The sequence below is a fragment of the Sinohyriopsis cumingii genome, chromosome 14 (assembly GCF_028554795.1).
Source record: "Sinohyriopsis cumingii isolate HCF-2022 chromosome 14, ASM2855479v2, whole genome shotgun sequence".
NCBI classification, from domain to species: domain Eukaryota; kingdom Metazoa; phylum Mollusca; class Bivalvia; order Unionida; family Unionidae; genus Sinohyriopsis; species Sinohyriopsis cumingii.
In genome coordinates, this window is record NC_142974.1 from 84,698,737 (window position 1) to 84,718,701 (window position 19,965).

General features: G+C 33.6%; 1 protein-coding gene across 1 annotated transcript; it reads right to left on the reverse strand.

The window, feature by feature from the left end:
- Positions 1-4,484: 4,484 nt before the first annotated feature.
- On the reverse strand, positions 4,485-11,952 carry LOC149784271 (uncharacterized). Its single transcript, XM_089933249.1, has 3 exons — positions 9,053-11,952; positions 6,032-6,145; positions 4,485-5,226 (listed from the first exon to the last, which is right to left on the reverse strand). Exons 1-3 carry the CDS (start codon positions 9,117-9,119, stop codon positions 5,009-5,011), a joined length of 399 nt encoding a protein of 132 aa, XP_089789375.1. The 5' UTR covers positions 9,120-11,952; the 3' UTR covers positions 4,485-5,008.
- Between the last annotated feature and the right edge of the window lie 8,013 nt (positions 11,953-19,965).

Consider the following 19,965-nt stretch of genomic DNA (forward strand, 5'->3'; position numbering starts at 1 on the left):
TGTTCAATAATGTATGCATTTTTTCAGCTTTATATTAAAAAGTAAGTAATTTAACACTGCTTATAGTGGAAAGTAGCCACAGTAATGATTTTGAGACTTTTTCTTAACTTTTTATGAGCTTTGGGTAAATGTAGGTATATATTTATGTATTAGACAACTTCAATATGCAATTCAATTCTATTACTTAAATTTAACAAGTAGTGTATTCAGTGACAATTTTTATCAGTGTCTGCATATTGCATAGAGACATGAACTTGTCTTGGCATAGCAAAGTTTTTCACACATTTCTCCACCTCCAGCATACTTAATAGCTTGAGTCATAACAGTTTGTGCATACACTTTCTGTCTCCAACATCAATGTCAGCATTATAGGAACTTTGGATAGCTTTTTCAAATTTGTCTCTTGCTGTCCTTATGTAACATACCTCATGTTGATGTGTTATTTGGGTTGATACACATTCCCCCCCCCCCCCGTTGTGGGGAACATTACCAGGCTTGAAGAAAGTACTCTATCTATTCTTTGCTTATTCACCCTTCCCCATAGTTTTATACTAAAAAGTAGCACTATGTTATTTAATTATTCAGTATAATAAAGCTTATGGAACTCTTCCTTGGCTTTTATACCTTTTTATTAACATTTGGGGGTCATGAATCACATGTGATGATAGTTTAAATAAGTTTGGAATGTCAGCATCTCTTGATGCTTCATGGGTGTGTGTATTTGTTTTAGTCACAAAAGGGCAATGGCCTCTTATCATTTTGACCTGTCATGTGGCACACTTATTTGTTTTGTTTGATTGATGTGAATAGGGATGCACTGTATCTTATTTCTGTGAGAGTCAGCAAGAAAAGAAATGCAATTTTAAAATTTAAAACATTTAAAACTTGTCTTATAGCCAGTGAGAGATGAAAATACAATGCGTCATGTAATTTGATACCCTGTGATGTCATACTTGCTGATGTCAGCATGCTTGTGTTTCTTTTGTGTAGCATGCATGCCATAGAAAGATAACATGAAGATACAAAGGCAGAAAACAATTATTTTAATAACAAGAATAAGCCATTAATAAGTACAATACAACACAGCAACATGTGATGCGGATGCAATTTAACTATAGATATAGATAATATCAAGGAGTAAAATACAACTTTTTCAAAAAAAATTAAATCTGGTTATAGGACACACGGTACTAATTATACGGAAGAACTGTGAACCAGTCTAGAAATGGGTGAAGAAATGATAGAGCATTTACAGGTTTGGTGGTCCATAATTGGTTAATAATGAAAATTAAAATTTTAGGAAAAATATCTTTTGAGAGCTTGTCCTATATGTAATGTAAAAAAAATATTGACAAATTTCTACTGATACAATTTTAGCATTTTTACAGGCTTGACTCAGGAGTACTCAATACTGAAAGTAGCACCTGATTCATTTGGTGCAGAATCAATAACACGTGTTTCATGCACATGTATGTAAACAAATTGCCGCGGGTCATATGGTGTTCTCCACACATAAGCTTGCACCAAGGTTAGATGTGCACGAAAACTTATAGGTGTCATTATCAGCACCCATAAATTTTAAGTTATTGAATTTTGAATATGACAGTGTTTCCATATGTTTACCATTGGAGTGGAATTAGTACCGTGAGTCCTTAAGATACGAATAATATTATAATTTGATAATTTTCGTTGGTAGGACATTGCTTTGCCTATCCCATATCACCATTTGTTTTCGATGATGCTTGTTAATACATTATCATGAAAAATTAAATGCAGCCGAATTATATGAGTAACTTATATGAGAAATAGCAATTCCAACCGTCTCAATATCCATCACCATGTTGCGCTAAATTTTCCATTTAAATCAAACGTCTCTTCTAGAAAGCGAAACACATGCGCCAAATAAAAAAGAAGATTGTTCAAGGCTGCAAGTGTACGGTATTATCTGAACTAGGGTTTGAACATTTAACTGTTGTTTTGACATTATCTGCTACTTAAATAAATTTGAATAAAATACATAGTTCGAACGTTGAATGGAATCGACCTAGAGTGTTCCAATGTGCATTGCGAATTAACGTTGGGAATATTTTTCTTCTGAAAAGTAGTTAAGTGATTACGTGTTGATACCTTCAATTTGGCATGACAATGCATCCATAAATGGTCACCATGTAATTACTGGTACCCTGGTGCAACTGTAGCATTATTTAACTCATATCGTCTAAGACGTCAAACGCATAAAGTTTGTGACAACTCCTCGTATATATGCATTTCCGTTCATCAATGTGATACCCAAATTACTGCAAAGTGCCACTCTAAATTTACACATCATAAGATTAACAATAAGGAGGTACATTACACACATGATATTTATAAACATTAAGAGACACTGTATGGAATAAATGCAACAGTAATATTTATTTTCAGGAAAATCAGGAAGAGAGAATGTGTGTTTTTTTCTGAGCGGTATTTTATATTTTCCTTAATTGAAATCCATCAAAGAGTGCTGAAAAGATATGTTGATTGTCAAAATATATTAAACATCACGGTGGATATTCTCTTCAGCAATCTGTATATTTTCTAAAATGCATTAGTAGTTGCTGAGTATTATGAGCATTGTACAGCAGTGCATACGAAATGAAAACATATCTATATTATAGACTTTTTCGACATTTTTACTATTGTTATATTCTTTGATTGTTCGAGGCATTTAAAAAAGTATTTTAAAATGGACAAAAGGGGGCGCAATATTATTATCAATGATACGCAAACGTTTGGCACATTTAATACTTTCAGTTTTTACAGAATTCACTTCTAAGTACAAATCTCAATACAGGCTGTTCATTGTGTTGTGCAGATAAGCATTCAATGGATTTTCTGTATTTTGTATTGACTCTAGCAACTGCTAGTAAAATAATTGTGAGATATCCATGAAGTAAACACGTTAGAAAACAGTATGATATTCAATTAATTATAGTGTTAGTTTGATGCGGTTGACACGTTCTTAGATGGAAATCATTAAATTATACATTGTGATTCAAATAGTACCATTGGTATCGTCCATCTAACAAAACGGCACAAACAAAATCATTAACAAATCAAATCGGCAATTTATGCTCAAGTATATCTTGCTACAAATAAGTCCTTGTAAACGACGTATCTTTTCAGCATGTATATATAATCATAATTAATTTGTGATGATGTTTAATGATTGTTGTTCATATATGTTGTAAGGAAAAGCCAATCCCAATTAACATAAATATAAATAAATATAAGATAGTAATATGTGCGGACGTTCTGTCAAAGTGTTCCACCACTGAATTACCGGAACATATTAACAACGTCGATTCATCAAATTCGCTTTTTAATTGTTCCAAGACTGATGCACTGTGTTAAAATATTCAGTTTAATTGTAACGCTCCTTTCAGTTGGTGGTGATATTTGCAATCTAAATGAATTTTAAAAAAATAATGAATGTATGCAATAGAACATACCCTTTAAGACAACAATGCATGAGGACACTTTCCAATGATTGCCATATTTCCCTTTTCAGATGCTGTGATTTGGATATGATATGACTTTGATAACACCAGTTTCAATGTGTTTAGCTCATTTGCGGAGTCAATATATATTTTCACTTTCTTTAAACAAAATCCATTTCGCTAGTCAGTGGGTTTCAAACTTACAGCATTTGGAAAGGTCTAAAATCCTTTTCAGTAGAATATGTCGATTAAAACATGAATGGGGTATCAAGAGTTGCTTAGGAACTGATTATATGCACTTATCACAACTTACTTGCTCACATGTTACCAAAATGATCTTTAGAAAATACAAGTATTTACGTTTTATTAGCATATCCATCTTGCTATGTTATGGTCAAGACTAGAAAAGATCAGCAGTTGAGTCTAATTTGAAACTAATACAATATCTTGCAAAAGATGAATAACTACTTTAAAATTGGCATTTTTTCAACACAAGTTTCTTGCATTCCATTCGAAACTTCCTATCCATGACACCATAGACAAATGGATTTACCATCAAATGTATTGCAAACGTTCTCCAGAAAAGCTGATAAAACATCGTGCTTGTATAGTCCAGAATCTGCAATGTCGGGCCTGAGGACATTTCTACTCCGTTCGTCTCCACCACAAGTATGTATGTATGTATGTATGTATGTATGTATGTATGTATGTATGTAAGTATGTATGTATGTATGTATGTATGTATGTATGTATGTATGTATGTATGTATGCATCTAAGTAGGTATGTATGTATGCATCCATGTACGTATGTATGTATGTATGAATGTTTGTGTGTAGGTATGTAGGTATGTGTGCATTCAAGCAGGTAGGTAGGTAGTTAGGTGGTGCAAATTATCATCAGTAGATACTTATGTACTTATGAAGAGCACAAAACAGGTTAATGCTAGAAATGGATATACTCTTTCTCTATTTATGATACAAGTTAACACGAAACAAGAGCAATGCGCGTTTACGTTAAAAACTAAGTACTGTCTGACACGACGTAAAAATGAACAGTCAGGCGCCTTTTAAGTATCGGTTTATGATTGTCGATGTATTTTTGTTTTCGTCGAACTTGGTAATTTATAATAATAATAATCATTATTTCCAGCTAATCTTAATTAATGAGAAAGATATTTTTATATTGTTTGTGTTTATAGAGTCCCTCTAATAGGGAGCACAAACATGTTTGCTTTTACAGAATAATGTCCGAGTAAAATAGGGTCTAGCGAAGACTAAGTCAATTAGATATTTTTTTATGTCATTGAGTTCAAATGTTGGTTTATTAGAATGATCACTGATATAAGAAAGCGACATCGTTCCTAAATGAAACTAACCAGAACATGTAGCTTCAATGAGTAATCGAGCAAGAATCAACATATGGAACACGAGACCATTAAAGCTATATAATATTTAAAGAATACTATGTACTATGTATAATGCATGTATAATTGACTTTCTCCCATACAGCGATATTGGGGTATATTCATTCAAAAATAAAACATATCTGTGACGTGCAGGGGACAACCTAGCTCTCCTGGAATGGTAAAGGAAAAACCACGCATGTCCCGCTGTGATGAAGGTTCCCTGCGAAACATGTTTCTTGCAGACCTTTTGTCCTCAATATTTCGAATTCGCTGCGAGTAAACCCATACCGTCTCCCAAGCCAGCATCACCATCGATCGCACCATACGGGTCATGTAATACCCTTCAAAGTCGTGCAGTTCCAATGAAAACAATTAAGAATGAGTGGGCCATGTTGCATATGAGAAACAGTCATATAAGAATACAGAGAAATATATCATGCATTAACCTCGTTACACATTGAGTTATTTGCTCAGGAATAATGTAAGAGGCTATTATTATTATTAGTATTAGTCACAAAGAACCTCGAATTACAAAGATTTGTGTTCTGAATGTTGAGTTAGAAACTATGAAATGTTGTGGTCTAAACAGATTAACAGATGAACAGAAAATAAAAATATGGTAGAACTAGATGATATAAACAATGAAGACGCAAACTTTGAAAGATGAAAGGGAATATCGCCATAGCTTTATTAAAGCAATGGAATAGTAACTGTAACTGATAACAGATTAGGTAGAAGGAAAGTATTTACATACAGCTATTTCAATCTTTGACGTGATACAAAGGCGTACCTTAAATTGAACATCACAAATGATTTGTTTCTAAAGGCTATGCCCTGATATGCAAAATAATGTTGTCCATATGACTTCGTTTTCACAGTAGGAATAATGAGTATATGATTATCAGAAGAGGAGGGTAAGTATCCTGCTGTTATCACTGTACCAATTGTTTTTTTCCATAGACCTTAATGCTAATGTTTGGAAAAATAAATATATTGTCTATCTCACATGTTGCCAGGAGGCACAACTTTTTTAAGCTTAACAGAAAGTACAACTCTTATATAATGAACCAGTCACAGCCAGTTCTGTTGTTTATTTAGAAATACAATGTTCGCGAAATATGAGAATTGAATGTTTGATGACCTTACCTTGGACAAATATATTGGGCAGGGTCCCATAGGTCCAAGGACAGCCCAACGGCAACTGTGCTTTAACATCCATTACCGGTACCCAAATTTCAGGTAAGTTATGTTCATTTCCATCTAATTAAAAAGGGTGAATAATTTAGATAATATAAATACATATAATATATATTTCTTCTAAATAATAAATTAGCAATAATGGGCTAAAAGGTTAGGCCGTAACCTGCCTTGACTAAAGAAAACATACTTTATCAGTTTTTAAACTTGTACAATTTACTGTGAGAAATTATTAAATTGCTTCTACATATATTTGCATCAAGACTGATGGCTAATATAATACTTCATAAATCTTCTTTTTATTTTCATAACCAGTCACTGAAAATGTTATTTTTTATTTTATTTAAATGTTATGACTGATGTAAGGGAGATAACTGAATGTTATACATAAGTTGTGGTAACCTCTAATATATTATCCATGTAATATATATGAGTTCATAAAAAACCTGCATTAACTTCATTGCATTTAAATTATCCAAAAATAAATTATTGATAAACTGAGAAGATAAAATTTACACTTCTATATTTAGAGGAGACCTCAAGAGTCATGTAGTTTTAATTTTTAAGATGACGCGGCTCTTTCTTATCACATAGTTCATATTTTCTACAATACCGTCATGTAGAGTGGAGCCTTCCATAACCATGCAGACATGATCTTATGCCAATTTGGATTCTTGCGATGGGATGCAAAGTTTCAAGAACACTGTGGATTTGAATGGAATGAATGCACACTGTGTGACTAAAATGGTTATCCATCATTAATGTTGGACCTAATTTTGTAATTCCACAAGAACAGATGGAAGAAATAAATACAAGTAATTGAATGTCAGTAGTAGATTATAACTGGGTTTATACAAGTGTCAATGGGAAATGCTGACTGAAAGAAACTGCTCGTGTTTGTTGGTATTCCCTGCTACTTCAACAAAAAGGAATGCAAGGGAACTTAACTATCTGCATGAACAATTTCAAGACAGTAAAGAGTACACAAATGGACAAATAGAGCGGGACAATTCAAATCAAAGTGGGTAGGAATACCATATCTTTAATTAATTACCTAAACTTACTCAGACCAGAACATCCTAAATGGTACAAGTGATCTATCTACAAGTGTAGTTAGAGTGTTCTCTATCCTGGTTTATGGCATGCCTTACAAGAACAAGATAGCTGTTTTGTACATATGATTTTTTATCTTTTACAGGTACAATAGTCACAAGGTGGCCAAAGTAAACTATATTATGTTTACATATCTTATTTTGTTGCATGTATTCCAAACTAGGAGCTAACAGACAGATATAAAAGCATCTTGTAACACAAGACTATATATGCCGTAGCTATACCTCAAACGTCCCCATCCAAGGCCAACTTATGCTATTTTCTGATGATTTCATACATTTTATTCTTAAAGGACTCTCAATATTTGGCCAAAACTGTCCAGCACCCATCTGTTTTCCTACATCAAACTAGTACAGGTCATAAACGCCGCCCACATGTATGCGTTTCTATGAATACACTGCGAGGCTATTCATCCCTTTAGGTTTCACGGTACCAATTGTTTTTCCATAGAGCTTAATGATAATGTTTGGAGAAATAAATATATGTTCTACCCTACATAACCGTGCATGTTACACACTTTTCTAGAGAGCAGTGTTATATTGTCAATATGACAAGGACAAAACAAGTACTCCATTGCATTTAAGAGAGATAACTCTGCTGGAACTAGACAGGGGTAAGTGTTATCTAGTCACAACAAACACAGTTTCAGACATGTGTACCACATTTTAAATCAAAAATCATAAAAAATACAACTTATCACCTAAATATGAAGTAACATAATCTCACATGTTGCCAGGAGGCACAACATTTTTTTAAGCCTAACAGAAAGTCGAACTCTTATCTAATGCACCAATCACAGCTAGTTGTGTTGTTTGTTTCGATAAACAATGTTCCCTACACCTTAAACCATGCCCACCTTGATTTGCCTAATTGGTACCGTTATACCTGCTGGTGTGTACACATGGGTGAGGTCGGATAGGTATGATGGACTACAGTCCGTCAGTGAAACGTAGCACAGAGAACAAATTTTGTGCTTGATTCTGAATCGAATGGATAGCCAGTGTTGGGTACAAAGCAGCCGGAAGGTGTGTTCCGATCGTGATTTTCTAAGTATGATCCGATCAGCTGTAATTTGAACTTTTTGAATTTTCTTGAGTATATGTTGATATGATCCAGACAGAATTGAGGTACAATAGTCCAATCTTGAAAGTACCAATGAAGACACAAGTGTTTTAATGGCATCAACTGAAAGATATCATCTTAAATCTGAGAATGCTACTTTTCTCCGATGCACCACCTTCCCTGTGGGATATATATTTCACCCATGTGAGACTTCGTGTTTAATATAGCCACAATTTGTAAATCGCGATACAAAGAGTTCATTTTACAGTGACGAGCAAATATGTCCGCAAAACGGGTAACGGATATGCCGTATTATATTATATCAGCGAAAATTCCAGTAGAATTTGTAACTATTTTTAGATTTCGTTATAATTCTTCATCTCCACTACCTCTCCTTCACATTTTTCCTTTTTTATTTTCAATTGTCAAATTGAACCAAAAAAGTCAACTTTTGGAAGGCTAATGTTGCAATACACTTATTATTGTCTTCATAAAACATTTCTGGGCAAGTCAGATAAAACATATTTACTGGTGCAATCATGCTTTTATAAGATCTAGTGATTTAATAAGTCTCCGATAAAATATCCAATAAAGACACACACACTTGCAAACAATACTTGCCAATGGTCGTTAAAACCAATCAAAATGTATAGTAACATCATGTCGCTAAATAAAATCTTTTTTTCTGCATAATACGATCACTAGATAAGACCATGATTCTTATATTGCTTGTATTAATCGCTATATGATACCTCACTGAAATTCAAATATAATTGCTATGATTTTTCTTCTTACTGCTTTTCCAGTTCTTTATCCTTCTCCGAACGCAACAACTGTTTATAGTTATTCTCAAACTGTACATTCACATCCACCTGAAACCAGCTAGCCTTGCAAACAGCGCCGCCTGAAGTGTTGGAGAAGAAACAACAAATAAGCACCAGATAATATCTGCTCAGAAAGGCTGATCGACTGGATGTTTTCAATTTGACTCTAGCAACACGCATTTTAACAAACTTTTTAAACAGTTATAAATGTTACTCTTTGTCATCATCATCATCAGTCTCATGACCTAGTGTGGTCGTTGAGGCACTGTGCTGCTGAACATTTGACCAGTTCCCTCCACTTGTATTCTTTGTACATACCCTCTTATACAGAATATCAATTTCATCAATAATTTGAACAAATAAAAAGGATCACTATTGTATTTAAAGGTATGTACATCAAATTCTATATTTGAATTGAAAATGTACAATATGTGAGTAACCGGTAAAACAAAATTCATAATAGGGACAGCCCGACATAACCAATTGTGAAAATTTGAACTAGCGAAATACTTACGGCATTTGAATTTAGGCTTCATGTGGCTATTGCCGATATGGATAGGTCATTTCTTAACTTGGTGTCTCGTGCTAACAGTAATTAAACAGAACGCCATGCGCATATATTTAACCAATATTATCTGGTTGAAAGTCCGCATACGGCTATACGTTAAAGACACCACTTTGTATATGTCATGGACTCGCCCTTTGATGAGGAAGAAAGAGTAAGTCTGTGTTGTTTGCGTAATTCCATAACTGTATGTTTCACATGGCAGTGCACTAAGTATTCGTACATTAACAGCATTAATCGTGTCATAATTTAAAAATGTAATTGATATGAGCAAACAGTTTGGTTATGGTGGAGCGTCCCTCGTGATGTATAGGTTCGGGAGAGGCATAGCAGAGTAAACGAAATAGAGATGGAAATATATACATTTATCATCAAATAACAAAGCTAAAAGGGGAAAATAAGGCATTTGAAAGTGAGAAGCCAGATAAGCAGATAAGCAAAGAACAGATAGGGTTGGAAACGTAAACAAAAAGGGAGAGAATATAACAATAACGAGCACTGGACGAAAAGAATTTAGGATGGGAGAAACAAGCAAAGCTACATGGGAAGACTATTTATTGGGAATCATGTAAAGATATGTCGATTATTTCAGTGTAAAAGGGAGGGAGAATACGACCCTAACTCGAGCAAGGTAAGAGGCAAAGAATTACACTGTTTGAGGAAGATACGCAAAATATGACCAATTCTTAGACCTGTTTTGTACGATATGCCTCAGTCAAGAAATGGTGAAAGGGTGATTAGTCGCTCTATCCACGCAAGTTACTTAGGGGTAAATTGATGGATGCATATTCACTCCTTAAGAGATACTGGCTAACTTGGCAAAGGTTTCACTAGACGTTTAGGCATGGTAGACCCGAGAGAGGCGAAATATCTACCAGTTCGTCCGTAGGAAGCACAATTATTTATAATAATTGGTTGAACGTGATAAGAATAAAACATGTTCGAGGTTCATATTGACTTTTCAATTACGAATCAGTTGTAAACCACGTCCGGCAATGCGTTTTACTTGTTTCTGATGGAAAAGTCCTTTGATATTGGCAAGCGTACAAAATAGTTAGCCTCAATTTGCTGAGGTACCCACAATTTCATCACAATAAATACTCCACAACTCCAGCGCAACCGAGAAAAATGGTACTCACAAAAGAGGAAATGTCGAATGTGGAATGATTGCAGATGTTAAAGGATATATCACGTTATGTATGAAAGGAGTTGGGCTACATCTCGCCCGATAAGCGGAAAGAAAGGGGCTTGTCTAAAGAGTCACAGTTGGTATTGTAAACATGGGTTGGTAAGGATGCGACAAGCTTAATGATTTTCTGACTGAAAACTCGGTATAAAATAGTCTGATAAAATAATAACTAAATTTCCCGACCAGATTACATTATAGCAACGATGTTCATACGCAGATGATATGTTCAAATTTTAATATTTGTGTGAAAATGGTGAAAAAGACTCACCTAAGATACGCTTGAGATGTATATATTTCTGCTAATAGACTTAATATAGGCATTATGTTTTCTTCGTGCTAGATATTTAGAGTCACATATATGATATTAAGTGTTGCATTTCTTCCCAAACAGAAACTTTCAAATTTTGCTTAGAATATGGGTTTCATCCATTTGCATTTTAAAAAGATATTGCACATTTTTAGGTTCGTAATATTGACGATTTTAATATCAAACTGTTATGTGTACAAAATGATTACTGAAGATGGTTCTCTCCAACATATTGAAGATTTGCAATACGTAGCACATGTTATTTAAAAATTAGTATGCCAAATGATAAAGGATGTTGTATAATGTAGAAAATAGGCTCAAATCAATCCTCAGAGTGGGTGATATATCTGAGCCCTGTTTTATATTTTATTTAATAGGAATCCGCCAATTTGTGTTGAAAAGATAGATGCTAAAATATTATGTTCATAAAGCTGGCTGCTCTCTTCAGCATGATGTACAGGTCAAAATGTAGTAGGAATTAATGAGTTCTCTAAATATCGTAAAGCAGTGCATATCAAACTGAAATTTAATGTATAGTATGCTTTCTCCACAAAAAAAACAGCTAATATGTTTTACCATTCCTGTACTTAGATTTTTCGACGCATTTATAAACGTGTTTCAAAATGCAATATTATTATCAAGGATCCACAAACGTTTTCCAATTTTAACATTTTCAACAGTTGTAGGATTTTCTTCTACATTAAAATCCTTTCAGCTGCCTGTTTGTTGTGCTGTGCAGATAAGCATTGACTATGTATTATATACAATAAATATTTCTTTTGACTCTAACAGTGTATATTAATAAAATTTATCCGAGAATTTCATGATGTATGCACGTTTCAATAAAGCAGACTATCCTGTGAAGATTTTGTAGACAAGTCGGGTTGTCATTTTGGATGCAGGTAACACGTTTATATACATTAAATAATTATAATTATAAAATGTTATTACAATATATGCATTAGTATCGTCCATTTAACTAAACGTTAAAATCAGACACATAAAAAATTCGACAATTAAACTTCAATATTATCTTGTTAGAAATAAGCACTTGTAAATGACGTATGCTTTCAGTTTTGCGTAACTAATGCATCGATATCAGGATTAAGCTGTTGCATTATTATGTGGAGTATAACAATTCCGGCATAATCGTGACTTAAGGAAAGTTCCACTTCTTTCCCTCATGCACTGACCCTATACTCCAAAACAATAGTAGTAATTTACAGCAATTGATATACAATAAATATGATAATTAATTTGTGATGTGCATACAAGTCATTTGTAAGAGAAATATACACCCCATGAAAATACATATTAAAGGGTATAATGTGCGGACAAACAATGAAAAGGGGTTACACCACTGCTGATGACCCGCTGGAACCGAGGTAACAACGTTCATTTCATCCACGTCGCTTTTTACTTGCTCCAATACCGATGCACTGTTCTAAAACGTAAATCAGTTTAATTATGCCGCTGTTTTCAGTTGATGGTGATATTTTTGCGCACTAAATAGATACAAAAATATGATATTAAAATTTGTATGCAACATAACTACTCTGTATAAGACAATTCTACATGACAAGAATTTCAACAAATAAAGGCATTGCTAGATTTACATGTTCAGGCGCTGTAATTTGATATCATATGACATTGACTCTTTAGTGCTACTTGCGATTTGTTCAAAATATCTCAAAGTCTAATATCACGGAGTCAAGGATATAATATCCTTTAAAAAAAACATGTTGCCAGTCAGTAGGTTTCCACCCGTATCCTTTTGACGGGTCTAAAATCCATTTCAGTAGAATATATCGAATAAATGATGTATAGGGTATCAATAATTCCTTCAGAACTGATTATCTACACTTATCAAGACCTACCTGCCCACTGATAATTAAACGTTTTCGTTTTGTTTCAAACGTATGATGTCAGCTTATCTCAAAACGATAGATTAATTAGTTGTTATGCGTAATTAGTTATCATACACATTTACATTATCAAAGCGACCAATGTTTGTAACTATAACAAATTAGTCAACGCCATTAGCTCATATTTGTGGATAACACCAATAAACCATTGCCTGATTTGGAAATTATATCCAGCCTGTCTGCCTCTGATGCATTCAGCACTAAAAAGGAAACAGGAGACATTTTAAAAATGAATTAAGTCAAACGTCGCTCATTAAATTATCGGACAATGAATTCATACACTTGAATAGAATAATATCCCTCTTTGCATCATTTTGTTATAAATTCTTCAGAACATGCAACGTTCCTGTTTAATTTAACATGCCCAGGTAGTATCAATTGTAAAAAAAAATCACCTATGTGTATATTTATATTCGTTTATACAATAAATTACATTAAACAAACAAATATGTCAGGTTTTATCCAAACGTAAAAAAACATAACATCTTAATTAATTTCATCACAAAATATTAAATTCCTTTAATTATAATCGAGACACGTATCTAATCAAAAATTTGACAATAAAAACATTAACGTTTCTAGCCCATTTGAATTGAATGTCATAGTGACATTGGCATTTTCATTGAAACAACACTTATAACTGTTTTTGCTAATTGAAACGTATAAAGAAGATAACTTGCCTATAAAATTACTTACCTATCCAATTACACAGATTTATGATTCAATATATGAAGTTAAGTAAGTCATTTAAAATCAATTTTATAACTAAAACGAAATAAATCCTTTCAAATTGTTTTATTAATTCATCAACCACAATAAGACGAAGGGATATACAGGCTATGGGTTAAATTAGTGATGTTCCCTAATCAAGAACTAGACTATTTTACAAAACGAATGCTTGTATGTTGCAACGTTAATGCATGCGGGCTCAAAAGAGCAGTCAAATATAGATAAGTGTACTGCAAGTAAATTGTTTAAGGAAACGAACCCTCTAATTAATCCGTATTGATAACACCATCCTGGTCCGACGATATTAAATCACTTGTTTATAGTAGGATTGAAGAAATTCTAAAAACTTAAGGGGTGAAACAAAATCTTTTGGTCAACTGTTACTAAATGTGTACAATACAACTCGCTTATTTTCCCGTATTTTATCTGCTGCTGTACTTGCTGTAATTTGTGTCCAAACACTTTGCATCTTACGGAGAAAAGTCAGCAAAGGTGTTGTTATATAGCAACATCAAAATATTGAATGATGTATCATCAATCTCACCTCTTTCAAAAACAACTTTAGATACATTCCAGCGTTCTATTGTATACCAGGTCCCAGCAACATGGAATGAATTACCCACTGAACTTAGACACCAAGACACAGTGATCACATTGAAGAGGGCTCTCAAAACTCACTTTTTTCGACTGCAAGTACAAACATAAAGACCTAATAATGTTTCCTAACTTAAATATTCTCAGCATGTTTTTTAATGTTTTCTAATTTCATGGTGTTTGTTTGTGTAATCATACCACTATATGCTGTTTTTTATCTTATAGGTGTTGTCTAATGTTGTAAAACGGTTAGAGCTTCTAAAGATTAGGCGCAATACAAAGTCATTATTATTATTATTATTATTATTAAGACTTTTATTAGTATCAGAATCTTACTGTTTGTTTTTGTCTAGGTATAATATCAGTACAAGGTGTAAATGGTCGAGTAAAAACAATTAGCTATTGGAACAAAAAGCTAGAGCATATTATTTACAAACATCTTTCAGTAACGTCGGTAGAATTTATGAAATAATGATCAGCATGATATTAATGAAGTACTTTATGCTTCCACCTTTAAGAAGCTATACTTCTACAAACAGTTTAGCCGGCAATACCAGATTGTATGACCGCATACAAATTCGTAAATGCTAGCTGTGACTTTTATCGGTGACATGCATTATTGGTAATAATGTTGACCATATTTTCTTGTATATGGTATATCTTAACGTTGTCCATTTTCCCAGATATACTTGTTAAGAATTTGTTTTAATGTCAGGGCTAATGTTTACACTAACCACAGTATTATCATTAATACTACTACTACTCATAATAATAATAATAATATCATTATTATTATTATTATTATTGCCAATGCATGAGCAAACATGAAATAACTAGTATTATTTTAACCTGTGTGGCAAGCTGTACAATAAATACAAAATAACTGAGTACTATTAGCCATCTTAGACAGTTGAAATGAATCGTCAATTTAGAGAGGAATTTAGGAAACTTTCAGCCCCTTATGATTAGAAGGTTATGCTAAGTCGCGAGTGATTTTATTGCTCTAAACTGGTTAGTCTTATGCACTATACTGCATAACAAAATCCTCCTTTGGAGAAATAAAGATATGTTGGTAAGAGATTACAAAGATGTTAATAGCAAATTAAAAACATCAAATTTACTGTCACAGAGCACCTGAGTAACCACTTTAGTGCAGAACGTTAGGTTCGTGTATTTGGTAGGAGCGTGTCTATGTGTGTGCGTGTGTGTGTGTGTGTGTGTGTGCCTGCGTGCGGATAGTAGTGAAAGTAGGTAGGTACTTAGGTAGGTAAATCTGCTTAACGGCTACTTTATATGATCACCATCTTCCACCCAATCAAACTGATGATGTTTTTCTTATAAATTCATCAAAGGCCATTACATCTGTGTCAGTAGGCAGCATATTGATTCAAGCAAAAATGAAAAATCTAGAAACATAATCGAGAATACACATGATATGCAGTTAATATCTTACAATATCATTAGTTATTTTGTTTTATTTTAATTATTTCTTGAATTCAATTAATTTAGCATACATATTTTAATAATTTTATCTTCCTATAAAATATAAAATAAGTCTCAATGATTATATCAGATCAATGATCATGTAAATAATGATGATGTTGAACTGTTACATACAGGAGAAAATACTAAAATGACGAATGTATTAATCAAACATATTTGTAATAATTTCATGCCAAATTTTCATGTCCACAAGGGAACCAAGAAACCTGTGTGTATCTGATACAAACGTTATATTTTTAGGGACTGGAAAGGCATACACATTTTAAACTTTCGTGATTATATTTTGACTCGGAAACTGTTATGGTTAGAATGATATTAATCTGACAACTTAAAATGATTTTAATGTTTTGAATAATCGTTATTATCAATTTAAATGAAATTTAAGATACGATAAATTTTGGTAAATATGCATTTTATTTAACTCAAACTTATCTGTATTTGTCATAACTCATACTAGCAAAACGCAAAAATGTTTTCAATTACTTTATGTTAAATTATCTCAAAATACCTAATTATATAATTTTCAACCATTTTCCGGGTATAATTTTATTTGTAAATCATAAAAAATACTTTCAAATACGAGAAGATCTCTTGTAACGTATGTATTTTGCTTGATAATAAAGGTTTTGAGACCATATTTGTGAGTAAATATAACCAAAATATGGGTCCGTTGGTGTTGTTGACCTTTTTACAGTTTAAATTTCAGATATTTCTCTGTAAAATAACCGAATAAAGTTGTTGTGTCTAGATCATTTTTTTTCTTCCATTTTTAATTGCGCCTCATTGGTGAATTTGGGTATTTTACCCTTGGGAGAAAATGAGTGGAATAAAGAAAGTTCTGTGTGGCCCCAAATAGACGGGACCGCTCCGGTGGCCTCGTGGTTAGAGCGTCCGCCTCGGAAGCGGAAGGTCGTGGGTTCGATCCCTGTCCGAGTCATACGAAAGACTTACAAAAATTATACTAACAGCTGTTATGACTGGTCGACCTGGTGTCAGGATAATGTGACTGGGTGGGACATCATGCTACATGTCTGCGACATGATGCCCCAGTGCTAGACATCACTATAAACTGTCACACTGTAGACATCGTAGCAACATGACGGAATTGTTTTTAAAGCTACGTTAAAACTCCAAATCACACACACACACACACACACACACACACACCAAATAGACGGAATAATTGGATAATAAACGAAAGCCATATCTATCTTTTGTCAAAGACAATGCAATGAAAGTGAATTAATGTCTTTCGTGACCTCTGGTATAGAATTTGAAACATTGGACAAAGCGCGTCTGAACCACTAAGAAAAGATTGTAGCAGATAGATTAATATTAACTACACGCAACTTCTGACCGAAATAGAAATATGGTTGAATGGATGAATACCGTATGTCACATATGACTGAGGGAAACTTAACGTTAATTAGTACGCTATGTGACTTACAATATTTATTAATAGGAATGAGAATGAAAACCATTCATGACCAGTCATAAAGCAATAACACGATTCCATTGTGATTGGTTAATGATAATGCATGCTCTATTTGAATGAGTGACAGACAGAGAAAGTTTTACCAAGTAAATATAATTTTTGTAATGACGCAAACATTAATTAATCAATTAATAATATTGACAGGTATTTTCTTTTTAAATTCCTGAGTTAAGCAAGCGTGTAAGCGTTTGGTTGCATATTTGTATAGTTTGATTTGTTCTTTGTCCATCAAAAAATGTTTTTAATGATTACTATTGTAGACTTTGCGGGGGAGGGGGCACCAGACATAGCCCCTCCCCCATCCCAAAAATTAAAAATTTTGTTATGTGTTAGTGTTTTCACCAAAGGTGTGTATGGTTGTTTTCTTTTAGAAAAATAATTTTGATCAAAGTATTAGATTAAACTTAATTTTGATGGGGTATTTTCTTGTCCCTAGTTTATTCTAAAGGGTTGTTCATCCGATATGGGGTTTGATCCCCTATATCGGAGTTCCTTCCCTTGTTTGTTTAGGTGATCTTTGCCAGAGATCTCCTATGTCCCATGTATGTCATTGCTATATTGTAAGTGTGCTATATAGTCTGCAAAACTTCATCAAATTTATCCCCGTTTTCTTATATATATATTTGGACTTGTAAATACAGTTTAGTCGTTATTTATTTTATTTTTTTTAATTAATTCAGAATTTTGGCAAGTAAACGGCGTATGATTCGATATCAAAATAAAACCTAGTGTTTTATGTGAGTGATCATATTGTGTCATTCCTCGCATTAATCTGGTTTTATCATAAGTAGAAAGACAGGCTGTGCCACAGTGTGGATCCACACTTTCTTTATTTAGTTATGTTTCACCTGACTCGGGTTAGGCTCTCTCTTTTTATTATTTATCTTCGTTTGCTAATAAAGATCCGAAAGGGTTCAAAATTGGCTAGTCTTTATGTTAGAAAGGGTAACCTTGTGTTATTCCCCGTGCTTCTGTTTCAAAGTCCATATGCTTCACGTTGTGTTTTTCTGACGCTCTTTCGCAAGCCTGTTCACTTCGCGTAGCGCCTTGTGACGTAGCCCAGCGACGTTTGTGCATCATACTTCATCCACATGAAGGTTCCTTGTATCCCTACGAGCTTAAAATTTTTTATAATCTTAGATTTAGAATTAAAAGATTCTGATTGTGTTAAGTGCGTTTTCCTAATATAAATAGTTACCCTGTTCATTGTAGATATGTTGGTACAAAAAATATAGAATAAAAAAGTGCAGAGGGCATAGAGTAAACCCAATCGTTGTCATATTCCAGTCAGCTTGAAGATATTAAATTCCCGACAAAACTCAGGATACAATCAGCTATTTTGAGTTAAAAGATGAGTTGAGGGTGAGGGTCTCGGCCCGCGCTTGGCAGTAGCACACCCGTAAGTGGTGAAGGTTAGGTAAACGGAATCCCCTCTCCTACCCACCCCCCAAAACACACACAATCTTGCAGCCTTAAAGCTGTGCCGCGTATCTCATTTATAATTACAAAAGAAAAGTACAGAATGTAGGACATTTATATACAAGTTTTAGGCTAATATTTGAAAGTTATCTATTTCTTAAATAAATAAATAAATCATATATTATGGTCTAGTTTTCTCTATGTCACAAATTATTATTCATCTTCTATTTGTCTTAATCACCATGCTTTCTTTTTTCTGCCTTTTCTTCTTATGGAAGTAGTTGATGTATGATGCCTTTATGAGATATATGAAACACAAGGATATTTAAATAAATCAATAAATAAATAATACCTACCTACATCGATGCATACATCCGTGCATACGTATGGCAGTTGAACGATAATAATATTTCAAGGCCAGAGAGTATGAACCAGATGTTTATTCATGGTTACTTTAAGCGATAAATATATCTACTTTGCAGCACATCACACTGCCGTTAACGTTTCTAGAATTGGTTTTTCAATTATGTTCAAACCACTCCCGTGGACATTTCATTCTTAATTGTAGCATATACAGACCTCTATTTTGAAAAATACCTGTCTACCAAACTGAGTTAATTATTCACATATTTGATTTGTCGATAGAGTTGGTTTTTTTTTCTCTCTCTCTCTCTCTCTCTCAACCAGACTCACACACCCACTCATATACACACACATATATATAGAGACGCCCTCACGAAAACGCCAGAAATTATTATGTATTTTTCAGCAAACATGTTCGACAAAAGATACATATTTAACGTGATTGTAATATTAATTGGAGAGTCGGACAATTAATCACCAGACGTAATAGATAGCAAACTCTTTTCAATTAAATGATATACAGTATTTGATTTTTAGTTGGATTTATTGATTACACTTAGAACCTTACAAAATCAAACGAGCATCAAGTCTCTCTCTCTCTCTCTCTCTCTCTCTCTCACACACACACACACACACACACACACACACACACGCACACACACACACGACTGGGTCTAACTCTTCCCATACAAATGTCATGTAATCAGCGGTAACCTATGGCCCACGGCCAGTGGCCAGGTAGTTTCACCCGCTCCTCCGCGTTTACTAGAACGTATCGGCAGTGGCCACTCCAAT